Raw genomic sequence first — 15,374 nt, 5'->3', positions numbered from 1 at the left:
CCCTTTGCTTAGTTAGTCTATTTTTTGCGTCGTTGCTCGCCATGATCACCAACTCTTAGGTGGTAATTGGGTTTCGTAACCTAGAGCATTGACACAAACCTATTCGGTTGTCCATGATCAAGTTTATTGTATAATTGAACCTCAAATAAATGTTCAGGCTAACTGTCGTACAATCGAGCTATGAACGACCCTTAGAGGGGACGTAAAACGGTGTCATGCTATAATTAGGTTAAATGAACTTAAATGGGCTAATCATGTTATAATGTTTTTTTTTTATATGTCATATTATAATGGGGGTGAATCAGTGAGTCTAATTTCAATCCTCAAAAAACTGTCTGATGTCTGACCAAGAAAAACCTGATATATCTGTCCCTGTTTGTACACAGTCGTATGCACACTCAGCCTCTCATAGGCACTTTCAAGTGTGCATACCCATTTCACATTCCATGCACTTCAATATAATATGCAAACAATAAGCACTCACAATATAGGGTTTTTACAAGATTCGACAATTTACCTACATCATCGGAGTAATGTCTGTAACGGTTTCGTACCTACTAATACACCACTTTTGACTGCACCCACAGTCGGGAGCATCCACACCCAATTTTCTCAAGCTAAAGCTGAGATGGCACTTGCAGTGCTGGTACAATGTGTAGCACCCACTACACGGGAGCACCAACTTCAGGTGCTTAGCACCTACTCCCGGTGCTAAGCACCCACTAAGCACCTACTCCCGATGCTTAGCACCCACTAAGCACCTACTCCCAGTGCTTAGCCCCACTAAGCACTCAATAAATAATACAGTAAATTTGAGCTTATATCAATGCCTTACAATCAAGCTCTACCTAGCATATACATCCACAACTAGCTAGCATGCTTACAGTTCATCCACAACTAACCTATGATGTATATATTCATCCACAACTAACCCTAACATACATACATGAATATAATGTAAATCAAATGTTAGAGAATCTCACAATCGATTGCCTAAGATGACTGAAAACTTGTACTGACAAGTTTGGTGCTCACACCTTCTCTCTTCTTGGCTTCTTGCTCTTCAAAGCAAATACATCATTGCTTTATTCTCTTCCTCCTTGGCTTTGAGTTAATGTATCATTAACACACCTCAATCACCTCTTTTACCTCTTTTAATGGCCTAAAAACATTTGTCATCAAGTATTCATGTTCATTCAATGACCAACAAAGAGGAAAAAGTTTCTCTTGCCAAAACCGTAGCCTTCATTCACTCAAAGCTCATTTTTCTTGCTTCCATAGTGTAGGGCTTGAAAAAAAAAAAAAAGTAGCAACTTAGTTCACCCAAATCCGAGTTAAAATGAGGGAGATATGACCATTTGAAGTTAGAGCAATGAGATAGCCTGAAATGGAATCTTCGTAAGGGTGGCGTAGGCTACACCGGCGGCACACGCAACAGAGGCGCAGATCTGGCCGTAGATCTCATCAAAAGGTCTCTCTTAATCTGAGCTGTCCGATTAAACCAACTAACAATAGATCTAAACCATAGGTTTTGAATCTATATGACGTCATCATGACGTACGTGCTAACATTGTCAGACGCATTGTCGATCACCGATTGGTTGGTGTAACAAGTTTCACGGTACGCTGTCGGCTAACTTTAATAAAGCTTCATCGATCTTGACCATTAGATTCAAACCGATCTGATATGATTGGCTCAGATCAAGATATGGAGAATCTCTTTATAGATTCTATGCACATGTGCTACACACAATCGAGACTCAATATGGTGGTGTGCCACACCATCATATCTAATACACTCCACCAATGACAAGCCTCGGGTAAGCATCTTCAACGCAAGCTCTTGCATGAACCGTCAGATCCGAATCTGACCGAATTGGCTCAATCTGAGCCGTGTATTAAGGATCCCTCTGATTCTCTTATATACATATAAGCCCCTGCCTTCATATTTTTAGTGCTAAACACCCCTTATCAACTAAGACCTTCAAAATCTAAAAATTACATAGAAGCCCTTCAAATTTTAAAAATAAATTCCAAAAAATCCATCCAACACCGAGAGCATACTGATGAATTTTCGGTTTGGATTTTCGAACCGACTTTACGGAAACACTTATAACTTTTTCATATTATATCTGATTGAGATAAAACGAAATGCATTGGAACCGTAACTGGACGCTCTATGACTTTCCAGAAAACTCAATCATATGACTCAATTATGTAAAAAGATCAAAATGCCCCTAGACCTTTCCAATGATGCATCTTTCTTATATGGAATCGAAACGCGATGAAATCAAAACCGTTGAAAATATTGAATTTTTGTCGTATTGTTACATGAGAACCTTTCATTTAAAAAATTCATCTTCAATATCGAAACTACCCTCGACTGCCACAAATGTCGTAACTTCTTCATACGGTATCAGAATGCCACAAAATCAGATGCACTGGACTAGATAAATTACAATATATATTTTTTATGAAGAAATTATCTTCCAAAATTGTCATTTTCATTGTCGAAAATGTCTCGAGCGTAAATAGATCAATTTTACCAGTTTTGACCAAGAAATCCGCACCACATACTAAGGATGTATCAAATCATTCCATGCATACCAAACTGCTCTGTTATCTCATCGGTGACACTGGATACTACCATGTTATCATTTTTATCCATGTCACCCAAACTGGCCACGTCATCACTGCCACGTGGCCAGGTTGCCAACAAGAACAACCCTAAAACAACAGGTAGGGTGATTGTCTAACTGACAATGTGGCAAAACTTGAGGAGAGAGATCCCAGATCCCACAAAGCGACTTTCAAATATTTGTGATCAATCATAAATAAAGATGGTGAGATAGACGATGGTGTGTCTTAAAGAATTAAAGTAGGATGGACAAAGTGGAGAGGTGCATCTGGATTGTTATTTGATTGACGTATACCTCTAAAACTTAAATATTATTTCTACAGAACGATCTTAAGACTGGCTATGATGTATGTGGTAGAATGTTGGGCAATCAATAATCGTAACATAGATGAGTTGAGTATAGTAGATATGAGGATGTTGAGTTGGATGTGTGGCAAAACTATAAGAGACAGTGAGGAACGACATGGTTATAGCTGATTTGGGAGCTGCTTTAATTCAAGACAAGCTTAGAGAATGTTTCTTAAGGTGGTTTGGACATGATCAACGTAAACTTTCGAATGCTCCTATAAGGAGGAGTGATCAGATCCAAATGGAAGGAGTTAAAAGAGCTAGGAATATGTCTAAAATGACTATTGAAGAGTTGGTAATGAAACACTTCCAGAAACTATGCCTAGATCCTAGTATAACATCAAACAAGTTTTGTTTGGAGGACAAAGATCCAAGTTACCGATCACATGTAAATAGGATGTCCCATCATGTCCCGAGCTTTAATATAATCAGCATAATCATAAGACCTAAGTTTAAGGCCGGTGACATCATGAAATTCACGTTTGAATGAGGGTGAAGACCCCCATTCAAGATCACGAATGATGTTCGACCAAGAATATGCGGTTAATACTTTTGTCTACACTATAACTCTTCATTTTGTTAGACCAGCGAAATTCTAGCTAATCGAACAAGAGAACAACTTATGAATCTTCGTTGTCCTACACTATCTCATTATAGATGGTATAGAGACGTATTTTTTGCTAAAGTATTTTATAGAGAGGACTGCAATAATTCCATATGAAAAGAAAAAGTTTATCTCTGGTCTACCTCCTTTATTTGCTCAAAAGGTAATGTATAAACTTAAAGCAAAGCATAATGACACTATTCCCTTCGAGCAATACATCTACAGAGAATTAGCTGCTGAAATATGCAATGAAGGTCTTCAACTCTGCACAAACCTAAAACTCAAAAAACAACTGTCTAAAGAGAGACAAGCGGGATTTAGAGAACTTTGAGATTTCTGTGAACAATTTAGGGTTGAAAAGGTTCGCCTCCCAAACTCCAAGAAAAACCCATATGAAACTCTCTAAGTTTTCCAAGCCTAAATACCAGGCAAAACCTCTTCAAAAAACGCTTTTCAAAATTCAGTCCTCAAAACATTTTTCCTACTAAACCCCCTGTTTGTTATAAATGTGAAAAAGTAGGACATTATAAGAATAACTGTTGAACTAAAGCTAGAATCAATGCTTTAGAAATTGATGACTCTCAGAAGCAAAATATTGAAAAGGTCTTGCTATATAGCTCCTCTGATCCTGAGCCAGACTCCGAGTCCAACTTAAATCAAGATATTGCTCAACTTGAGTTCGATAGTGATTCTTCTGAGTCTAAATCTCAGACTCCCCATTGTAGTTGTGATTCTTTCTCATTTTTATTTCTTTTGCTTTATATCTTGCTCAGTCGTAAATCCGTGTCCATGAAACTGACCCCATTAAATTGGAAAAGGGTTTTGATGTTATTATTGCTTGTCTAGTTACAATCAAATACTTGTTACTCAGTTAGGCATTTACTATCAATCGGTCATCAAATTGACTAGAACACTCCCCCTCATTAAATAGACCAATTCCTAAGCCGATCCGGAAAAAATGTGGATCGTTTGGCCAGAATCGACTGATTCCGATCGATCCGGATCGTAAATCGGATAGGAATCATTAAAATCCGATTCCGGCACTGATTCCAATTTTAGCCCGGTCCGAGTTTTCAACCCAACTTCCGGGGGCCCAGGCAGGCCATCACCGTTTTTGGTCGCGTTCTCACACTAGGGTTTAATATAAAACCACTGAGAAGCGCCAAACTTCTCTTTTACCTTTTGCAGCTGCCTCTACGGATCGACAAGAGTTCTGAAGGAAAGCAGCGGAAGGGTTTGCTAACACAGTCACCATGAGAGCTAAGGTTGTTGCTTCGACGTTAATGTTGGTTAATTTAATCGTCTTTTAGTATACATATTTTTCTATTCTTGAAACTGGTTTTATTAAAAATTTAATCTGTGTTTGTGGATACACAGTGGAAGAAGAAGCGCATGAGGAGGTTGAAGAGAAAGCGCCGAAAGATGAGACAGCGATCGAAGTAGAACTCAAGGTCTGCTCATGGCAGTTTAACTCTCCGGAGTCCTTTTGTTTCATTTTTTGTTTTTTTAATCTTTTTGTCTGTTTTCAGCCCCTTCTTCTTTAACCGGGTTGGAATGGATAGAAACCGTGGCTAGTGTATTTGGTTTTTAGCACTTTAATGCGTTTGGTGGATTAGTATTTTCTTCTGCTTATAACTCTGTTAGGTAAGAATATGGATTTATCATAATTGTGCTCCAACTTTCACTAGTACATGCTAATGGTGATGTTTACGATTGCACAAGATGAATGCAAGTGATTTGCTTATCAGCATTCAGCTTTGTTTTCTGTGGGGTACGTCTAAATTTTTGTCATGTATGGAATTTTTAGGCTTGGTTCTCGATTATTTGACTTTTCATAGGGCTTGGATCATTGACCATTGCTTGATTTAGTTCTTGCGGCTGGGTCTGGCGTGTTGTTTAATTGTTTTGCGTTCCACGTTTCTATTATTTGATTCCGGGGTTGTTGGCTGGAAAATATGTTCAAGGGATTTATCCGTTGAAGGAAAAAGCAGATGCACAGATTGTTGTCACCCCCCCCCCCCCCCCCCCCCTTCCCCTCCCCCTCCCCTGCCCCTGGTTTGTTCTAGGAAAGAATGCAGATCATAATTGTTACCCAGTTTCCTAGCTTTGTTATTCTTAGTTTTCCGATCTTTCACCAGATAAATCCAAAATTCAGTGTTCAATTTACTGCAACTGCTTGGTGCAGTTACTCTTTTGTTGTTTCTGTAAAGGTTGAAAAACTCAAAAATATTATTTCTTTGAAATCTTACCAGTATATCTGTGTTTGGTGGAAGACTGCAAGTAGTGTTGAAGGATTAATATTATTGTCAAATTATCCTTTTCAAAAGCAATTCTTTTCTTTCCCTGAACATCATGAGGATAAAATGGCTGTAGAATCATACTCATTAGTCATACCTGCACATTCATTCTTTGTATGTGCGAAATTTGGACCTGAGTTTGGGTGTTCAGGTTGTGTCTATGACGACGTCAAAGATGGTAAAAACATGATTGTTTTAATTGGATCTGTGGGTTAAACTTGAGAAAGATATGACCCTCTCTGCTGCTATAATGTGCTGTTCATGGTTGGAATGTGATGGAAGTGATTATGGAGGCTCCATGAGACCTACCAATAGGGTGGCAATATATGGCTGTAAACAGGCTGTTTTTGATTCAGACCAGAGTTGATGCAGATTAATCACAGAAGTGGGCTAACAGAATTGAAATGTGTTCTGAATTTCGAATTGATGGATTATCAGGTATGAATTATTTACTAGAGAACTTTCGAAAGAATGACCTGAACTTTTGTAAACCAATTTAAGTTTTTCTAATAAACATGAAAGAAGCTCTATCAAAATGAATGCCAGCATAAACAATGTAAAATTTTCTCATAAACATGAAGCTCAGGGGAGAAAGTACCTATTATTTTAGTTTAAACTTTCTTATTCTATATTGTGAGATTTTAGTTTCCCACTCCATATATCTATAAAAATCCCCAATATACATTTTACCCCTTTTGATACGATCAGGTGAGTAAGCTTGCTTGCAGATATCCAATCACCCTCCTTCCATGAGTGTCACAGTTGCTCTTCTTTAATAGAAGAAGAGAAAATAGTTGCCACTCGCTCACTGTACAAGTGCACAGCATGCATCTAGACTACTGGTGGAAATGTGGTGTTTGTTTTATGGATTTTGACCAGTTTAGCAGGCTGTAAGTTCTGCAATATTCTGTGTCATGATAGAAGGATGGAATCTGTTTCTGGTAACTCTGTTTTACATACATTGGCCATTGAGAATGCATTGTGGCAAAGTAAACAATCGTTGTGTTGAGAAGATATTAGAAAGTGATTCATTTGAATGAAGTTTGTGCTTGGGAGTATGAACTAGAATGTCTTTGTTCATCTCCACCTTATGGGGTGTAGATGTTTTACCCTTTCATTGTCTGTGCTTCTATGTTTTCCTTATTAGGTAAGCTCGGGATGAAGGAGTGGGTTGATCCCAGGCCTGCGGTTCAACAAAGCACTGGCCTTGGTAGTGTGATGAATCTGGCTTGTTGGTTTTTTCTATGGCGTCCTTGCTGCATAAAATGACACCTGTTGGATGGTTGGCCTCAAACTTGAACCATCCTGGGTGTGAGCCTGATACATAGCAAACTTTGTGATGATAGCTTGCCCTCATCCTCCTTCCTCCTGCCTTTCCTTTCACTGTGTAAGTTATCCTAAATTGCTATTGCTCCTTTTGGTTAGATCCAGGTCTATGGTCTACTGGACCATTCATTGCAGTGTCCAGCATCCACTCCCAAGGGATGTGGAACTCCCTATGTCTTTTGGAGACATTATTACGTCACTGTATTGACAAACATGCTGCTTTTGGAAGTGATGCATGGATGAAGAGGTAGTCATTAGCTATCTAAAACAGTTGAGCTTAGTGTGGTAGAATGATTCTCAATTTTCCTGATCATAATCGTATGGGCGTCTACAGTTACTGGAAATCAATGAAGGTTGGTTCTTTGAGTTGTGGAACTGGCGCTCTGCAGATTTTTGCAGCATTAGCAGAACTGGGCTTTGGAGTTGGCTTTGGTACCGTTGGCTGTTGTTCTGCTGTAGCTGAAAAAATTCTGGGGAAAACCTAGGGGTGGGAAAAAGATTACCTGGTGTGGATTCCCCTGAATTGATATGAATTATGAACTGTTGGTTTCTGCTGTTGCAATGCTTTTGCATCTTAGCTGCTGCTATCTGGGCTCCGTAGCCCGTTTGCATCTGATGCCCTTGTTACTCTTAAATATAAGGATGAGAAGGGAATGGTCATAATCTTATTGGAATTGAAGAAAGGGTTCTCTTTCTCACCTTCCATTTCCTCTTCCCTTGAATGTCTGTGTACGGTCCTGGCTGTAGAGCCTTTTTCTCTGTTTTGAGATTCTTCGGATGACATTCACATACATTGGATTAATCGTGTCAGGTTACATATGCATGACTCCTCTATATGTTGTTTGTGCGATTAATCAAGGCATGAACTAACCCTTGATCTGTGGGATTAGTTGGGTTACATGTATATATATCCAAACACGACAACGATAGTGCCCCCTCTAAACAGCTTCTCCTCCCATGTTTTAAACCGAAATGTAAAAAGCTACAAAGAACTCAGCGGTTCAAGATTCTCTCCAGTGCGCCAGCTCCTCTAGTACTTAGTAGTCTGATGTGCATTGGAGGGGCTGGAGCACTAGAGAGAGGATCTGGATCTCAACTCAACAGCTTTATTCCAATTAAATTTAGTTGGGTTTTATGTAGCCTTTATCGAATCAGCTCTATTCAAAATCATGTTTGTTTGTTTCCTTTGATCGTGTGGTGAGGTTCACCATGTGATCCAAGGGTCAGAGATCTCACGCCCCCTTGAGTGGCATTGATGGCACGTGCTGAATGGATTCTCGTTCATCATTGCCTGAGGGAAGCTCAGTCCTTTTTTAGTTTTTAATGGTAAGAAACAACATTTTTAAAATCATGCTAGTTACTGGGCCTAAATCTCATGTGTTTTTTCCTCGCTTCTCCTAAAATCATGTAGGCATATCCCTAGTTTCTTTAGCTTATTGAATCTTAATCAATTCGCTCCTTTATGCTAACACATTCAAAACCCTCTTTTGCATATGTACATGTATGAGAACTATTTTTTAGTTAGCTCCAATTTATTTGTTTTCGTATTTTATCTTTTCGATTTTACCACTGACCCACCTCAATGTCCTCACTTAAATTACACTAAGTTTTTTTATATGTTATTTTATTACGACCTAACATCTGGCTCTCCACATCATTTTTTTTTTAATCAGAAGTATATGAAAGGAAATAAAAGGTTCACACCCAATGAAAAGAACAATATATTGCGATTTTGGTTTTCGAAAATGAAATTTCATTTGGTTCAGTTTGATTTCGATTTGATTAAAATCATTGACTGGTCCATGTAAATCAAGGGAACCCAGATTGAACTTAAACCACCCTACAAATTATGGGAGTATGGGTTTCTTTTTGAAATTGTGTAAAAAAGGTTGAAAGGAGGTATCACAATAGACGTTGTGGGATTGCATTTTCATGAGATTGTAATTTTCCTTCCCTACTTTATTTGTTTTAGCAGGTTATTTCACTTACACCAAATGAATCGAATTACCAAGATCGTATAGGACCGAATGAAATGGAATAAAATCAAAACCAAGTCGGTTTGAGGTTATGAAAATTATGCAATTTTGATTCAATTTCGGTATGTAGATATTATATCCTTAATTGAATCAAAACTGAACCGTAAACTAGAACCAAACCAATTGACCCTTAGCTGAAAACTCAATCCCATATGTTAGAGAGAGAAAGAGAGAGTATCAGGTGGTCTGGCCAGGTAAAGGACTAGCCGGTCCTGGACGGGCAGCTTAAGCCCATAACCAAACATTTCGTTAATGCACTTGGTCTTGAATCTGGCCGGAGCCGTAGCCGGGAACTCTGGATTCTTCACTTGCTCTACAGTCTACTCTCGAAGTAGTCTCGATTCGAGGAGAAACATCACTATTGTGGCGCTTGCAGCGCAAAATAGTAATTACAGCATCAACAATAAAAGGTAGGCAACCTCATTTTCTTTCTTCTTGGAGATATACTCAGAGGATACTCAGTAAGCATTCAAGCTTTTGGAAGCAGAGTGAAAATGGAGGTCGATGGCGAGAATACTTTGAAGGGTACGTGAAGAGGAATCTGTTTATAATGTATCTTATGTTTCTTGATGGGCTCTCAATGATCATCTCAGTTCTTGATTCATCTTTTTTTTACCTTTCTTGTTTCTGAAGAAGAAGAAAAGTCCGGGAAGAATATCGTGGTCATATTGATAGGTGCTCCTGGTAGTGGCAAATCCACCTTCTGCGAGAACGTCATGAGTGCCGCTCGCCGCCCCTGGGTTCGAATCTGTGAGGTCTTTCTACTCTCTTTATCATTTCTCTTTTTATTTGGTTTCTTTTCTTTATATATGATAAATGTTTGATCAAATGCTTCTGCCTTGTTCATCTTTATCTGTGGAGGTTGGTTTTGTATCTCTGTGAATCAATACTATAAGAGCATAGGTTAATAAATTACCTTTATGAAATATTGAAGTTCAAATAAAGATTGAGAGAAATGACCACTTGTATTGCCAAAATAAATTTAATTTGATGTATCTTTCGAGCAGAATAGGTGGGTGAAACTCCAATTGGATTACTCAAACCTAACTCAGTTACTTCTCTTGGGGATTTATGTTTGTTCATTGCAGATTATATCTTTTCTTAAAATTACTTTCTTTCCCTTTAAAGAGAAAGGAAAATGTATATATAGGAACAGGATGAACGCTTGTGACACGGTGTATGGTTGTAGAAGATTGATAATGGCCATGATACGGCCAATAACATGGCAGTTTTGGTGAGACCTAACCTTTTGGTTTTTTGGATTTCTTCCTCTGGGTTTTCAGGACACAATTGGAAAGGGAAAAGCTGGAACAAAAGTCCAATGCTTAAGTAGTGCAGCTGGGGCATTGAAGGATGGAAAAAGCGTATTTATTGATAGATGCAATTTGGAAAAAGAACAGCGGGCTGAGTTTGTGAAACTTAGTGGACTGCACGTGGATGTGCATGCTGTTGTGCTTGATCTTCCTGCTAAGCTATGTATTTCCCGTTCGGTGGCACGCAGCGGGCATGAAGGAAAATTGCAAGGTGGAAAAGCTGCCGCCGTGGTTAACCGAATGCTGCAAAAGAAAGAATTTACTAAGTTGTGTGAAGGGTTCTCCCGAATTACATTTTGTCAGAATGAAAGTGATGTTCAAGGTGCTGTTAATACATATAGTGGTCTTGGTCCCTTAGATACCCTTCCATCTGGATATTTTGGCCAGGAAAACCGAGATGCTAAAATCCAACTTGGTATAATGAAATTTTTCAAGAAAGTAGATGCCACCGACACAGCTATGCTTGACAAAAATTGTTCACAGGTTTCTGTTTCTGAACAAGAAACCAAGGAAAATGATCCTTCCTGCAAGGAACCTGAAAAGGTTATATCATCAGTAGGGAATGTAGATGAGAGGAAAACAGAGGATCAAGTCTTGCTAGGGGGATCTTCAGTTGGTTCTGTGTCTTCAAATGGTGTTCCTACTCTAGCTTTTCCTTCTATTTCAACAGCGGATTTTCAATTCAACCAAGAGAAGGCATCTGATATCATTGTCGAGAAAGTTGAAATTTTTTTGAGTAAAGTTGGAAATGTCAGGCTACTTCTTGTTGACTTGCGTGAATCAAAGATTTTGTCATTGGTTAGATCAAAAGCCATGCAGAAGAATGTAGACTCCAAAAGATTCTCCACATCTGTTGGAGATATAACTCATCTTTATACCAGATGTGGTTTACACTGCAATGTAATTGCTAATGCTGCAAACTGGTAAGCCTTGATTTATCAATGTTGTTGTATCCTGGCTTTGTGTTGTGGTTCTTGGGGTTACTCTTGTATGTGTCCTAGTTTAAATAGGATCCCATTTACCGCAATTATTACTTCTAGAATATGTTCAGATTTGGGGAAACCGAAATATTATACTTTCTGGATGAGTCTACTCTAATCATGGTTCAAGATTTTGGTTTTGATTGGGATTTCAACCTTGATTGAAATCGAAATATACACCAAAATGGCCGAAGTATGCCATCAAAATGGCTGACAGCAAATATGGTCCGTTTTGGTTAAAAAAAAAAAAAAAAAAAACTTTTCTTTGTCCTTGCTTGGATCCATGTACCCGACCCCATTAAGTTGGGATAAGGCTTTGTTGTTGTTGTTGTTGCTGTTGTTGCTGTTGTATTTTGACTAGTGCCAAAACTAAGATGTTGCATTGAAATTTGACAGACCCAGAGATTTTCTCATCTTCAAATATAGGTTTATGCTGAACCCTGTCAAATATGCTAAAGCAATTGCTTTATGATCTTGTTAAAAAAATACTTCAGAAAAGACTGTAAATATCTTCAGCTATGCTAATATAATTGCGATCTGCCTTCCCCCCCCCCTCTCTTTTCTGACTTATAATTTTACTGACACTTTTACCCTCATGAGGGGGAGAGGATTCTATCTCCGTTACTGACCCACACTAGAACCATTACTATGTTGAAGAATATCTCTGATGCTGCTTGGACTGCAGAAAGTCAAAGAAGTTGCTGCCTAAGAATAATCATAGACTTTCACTCCTACTTTTCAATTTCTCAACTATCCTACATTCTATTTTTCTTGGGGGGTGGGGTTCAAACTTTAAAGGGAAGGAGGGGAGGGAGGAGAGGTGTCACGTAAATAACTGCTATTGATAAGTGAAGACTAGTGATGTGAGAGACCCTAAAGGGATGTGGGACTTTTGGAAGCAAGGGTGACAGGATGAGTATAAATGTATTCAAAATGAACAAATCAAGCTCTTGAAATCAATCAATGATTTGATCCCATTTGTCCAATTTTGCATCTCTGACAACACTAAATATGAGTACTGCTTTCCTTAAGAATTCTTAACAATTGGGAACTTTCCCCATTTGCCGTTATATCCAAGTATGCTCATGCAATGGTTGATCATAAACTTTTCAACATATGCATGACAGAAAATCATATATTGTTTTGTTGCACTGCTTTTCTTTCATATATGAAAATGGCATTTGTTGGTTCATTTTTTATGCAAACAAGTCCTTTCAAATTTATTTTTTCTTGCAGGCGACTGAAACCTGGTGGTGGAGGTGTGAATGCAGCTATATACAGTGCTGCAGGTCCAGCCCTAGAAGCTGCAACTAAGGAACGAGCTGGATCTCTTAGCCCTGGGAAAGCTGTGGTTGTTCCTCTTCCTTCAACTTCTCCCTTGTTTAAAGAAGAAGGTGTAACCCATGTCATACATGTTCTTGGACCTAACATGAATCCTCAGAGACCGAACTGCCTCAATAATGACTATGATAAAGGCTGCCGCATACTTGGTGAGGCATACTCATCACTTTTTGAAGGTTTTGCATCTATAGTGAGTAACCAAACCAAATTCTGGAAGGGCGGTGATGAAGGTTCTGGGTCAAGGTCTTCAGAGTTGCATGACAATTTGTCTGACATAGACATTACGAATAAACGAGAAGGCAGGTATGATTCTGACAGTAGCAAGAGATATAAAGGGCCTGAAGAATCTGGAAAACAACATGTAATATCTGGATCAAACAGAAAAGAATCTTTGTCTTCTATGTCTGATTCTTTGGAGGGGAAGGTACAGCCAAAGAATGAGAAGGTTGACAGTGGCAGGAAAATGCTCTGGAGCTCATGGGCTCAAGCTCTTTACCATGTCGCCATGCACCCTGAGAAACACAAAAATGATGTCTTAGAGATATCAGATGATATTGTTGTGCTGAATGACCTTTATCCCAAGGTAATGTAGCTAATATTTTCACTTGTGAGTTGAGCCTATTTTTTCTACTCTGTCCTCATTGTGGTGTCCAACAGTGAAACCTATTTTGCAGTGGTACTGTAAATTTGTAAATTTTATTTATTTTTAATCTTGTTTCAGTGGTCATTTGTTTTTAGGTATGCATTTCACTGGTCATTTGGGCTTTGCCCCGAAATCTAACTTATTGTTATTCAGTGATTTTTTTCCCTTTGCAATGGTATATTGGATTGAGATATCGTGGACTTTAGCCTAAATACATTTCTGGTAAGAAAATTGGCCTGCCTTACATGTATTTTGACATGCAAACCCAGCCAAAAATGATAACTTATCCATTTTTATGTTGGAATCCTTTTATGTTATAATAGTTTTTCATTAAAATTGGCAATTTTTGCTAAACTTACTTTAATAACATATCTTTTTAGATAGTGGTTACCTTTTGTTTGTCTTTACTCCAGTTCCAAAATAACTGAAATTTCTGAAACTATAGCAAAGTTTACAACTAACTGAAGTTTGCTCTAACAGATCCAGGTCCAATCTAGATGATACTTGGGTATACATTTGGTTTCATATCTTACCCATGTTCTGAATGGATCCTGAATGCATATCAGGTCCAAGTTGGATCTGGGTATTTGGTATTTATACTGAGTGTTTTTATATATAACGTAATATAAAAAAAATAATGCATTCATAGGCTTCAGCTTTCCCAGATCTGGATCTGACTGAGATCCGAAATGCCCAATCCTGATCTGACCCAAATTTCAAAATGAATGTATTTCGTTCAGAGTCCTCCAATTTATGCCCTGCCGCTAAAATATTCTCCTCTAGAGAATTAACCTACAATTCAGAGTTTGAATCTAAAAAATATTTGAATTCTATTCCTGTATGCAGGCACAAAAGCACCTTCTGATGTTAGCCAGAATGGATGGTCTTGATAGTCTGGCAGATGTAGGCACTGAACACCTTCAGTTATTGAAGACAATGCATGCTATGGGTCTGAAGTGGGCACAGAGGTTTTTATCTGTTGATGCTTCTTTGGTCTTTCGTCTTGGATATCATTCGGTATGTGCTATTTGATTTCAAATTTGTTCCCCATGTTTCTTCCTTTTTGCAGTCCATGCATGACAACTTCATAATGTGGCTCATCTAAACTGTCTGACAAAAATATGGTGTTGGGACATGATTGGATGGCATGGTGTACAGACATTTATTTAGATGTGCATATCATATTCAAGATAATGAAAAAATACACATCATATTGAGATGTTATCATAGCAATACTTGGGGAATGCAGCAATTTCAAGTAAATATGTGACATAGTTAAAGATTTGTATAATGGTGTGGTGACTAGTGTAAGGACTGTGGGGGGTCAAGGTAGTGAATTCCCAATTACAATTGGTTAGAACAAGGATCGGATTTAAGCCCTTATTTTTTTTGCACTTATCATAGATTATTCAACCGTAAACATTCAAGATCACATTCCTTGGTGTATGCTTTTTACAAATGGTATTTGATGGTTGAGACAAGCAGCAGGGATTATTATGGAGATCAACCTTGAAATTGAAGGTTTTAAGATTAGTAGAATGAAAAACATGCATGAATAGAGCTGATTGGAGGGTAAGGATCCATATAGCCGACCCCATTTAATTGGGATAAGACTGAGTTGTTGTCATTGTTCTAGTGATTTCAGCTCTCCATAGTTTTTCCAACTGGCACCCGTATTAGAAAAGGACAAATTTTTGATTGTCGAAATTATTTTAAAGGGCTACTTTGATTCTTTTGAGTTGGTGTTCCATGTTTATCAAATTTGGTGGTGCTCTGATCTATTTCAAGGGATAATATAATGATTGTTTCCTTTTTTTTGGTTGGAAAAAGGGGGAGTGGGGGGGGGGGG

General features: G+C 38.3%; 1 protein-coding gene and 1 long non-coding RNA gene across 5 annotated transcripts; both read left to right on the top strand.

The window, feature by feature from the left end:
- The first annotated feature begins 4,566 nt into the window (after positions 1–4,566).
- On the top strand, positions 4,567–5,339 carry LOC122067343. The gene is made up of 2 exons (XR_006136662.1): positions 4,567–4,854; positions 4,967–5,339. It is a non-coding gene; the product is annotated as an uncharacterized LOC122067343 (long non-coding RNA).
- Positions 5,340–5,652: 313 nt separating this feature from the next.
- Positions 5,653–15,282, top strand: LOC122067314 (transcription factor bHLH140). Of its 4 annotated transcripts, none has more exons than XM_042631160.1 (6): positions 5,655–7,222; positions 7,312–9,773; positions 9,882–10,003; positions 10,532–11,484; positions 12,778–13,465; positions 14,372–15,281. In XM_042631160.1, the coding sequence occupies exons 2-6, from the start codon at positions 9,743–9,745 to the stop codon at positions 14,555–14,557; spliced, it is 1,980 nt and encodes a 659-aa protein (XP_042487094.1). In that variant the 5' UTR covers positions 5,655–7,222; positions 7,312–9,742; the 3' UTR covers positions 14,558–15,281. The 4 variants fall into 4 exon arrangements, with proteins under 4 accessions (XP_042487098.1, XP_042487094.1, XP_042487081.1 ...); XM_042631147.1 differs by having other exon boundaries at positions 5,655–7,273; positions 7,547–9,773; XM_042631153.1 differs by having other exon boundaries at positions 5,655–7,459; positions 7,547–9,773.
- Positions 15,283–15,374: the final 92 nt, after the last annotated feature.

Source organism: Macadamia integrifolia, chromosome 2 (genome assembly GCF_013358625.1).
Source record: "Macadamia integrifolia cultivar HAES 741 chromosome 2, SCU_Mint_v3, whole genome shotgun sequence".
In the NCBI taxonomy this organism is placed as follows: domain Eukaryota; kingdom Viridiplantae; phylum Streptophyta; class Magnoliopsida; order Proteales; family Proteaceae; genus Macadamia; species Macadamia integrifolia.
The sequence above is the reverse complement of the archived record's forward strand: the minus strand, read 5'-3'. Positions and strand labels throughout refer to the sequence as shown.

What these genes read in the sequence shown, in the direction of transcription:
- LOC122067314 (XM_042631160.1), top strand. Translation starts at nt 9,743, where the DNA reads ATGGAGGTCGATGGCGAGAATACTTTGAAGG. An exon ending in TGGCGAGAATACTTTGAAGG is followed by an intron (nt 9,774 to 9,881) that starts GTACGTGAAGAG and finishes TTGTTTCTGAAG; the next exon opens with AAGAAGAAAAGTCCGGGAAG. An exon ending in ATTGCTAATGCTGCAAACTG is followed by an intron (nt 11,485 to 12,777) that starts GTAAGCCTTGAT and finishes TTTTTCTTGCAG; the next exon opens with GCGACTGAAACCTGGTGGTG.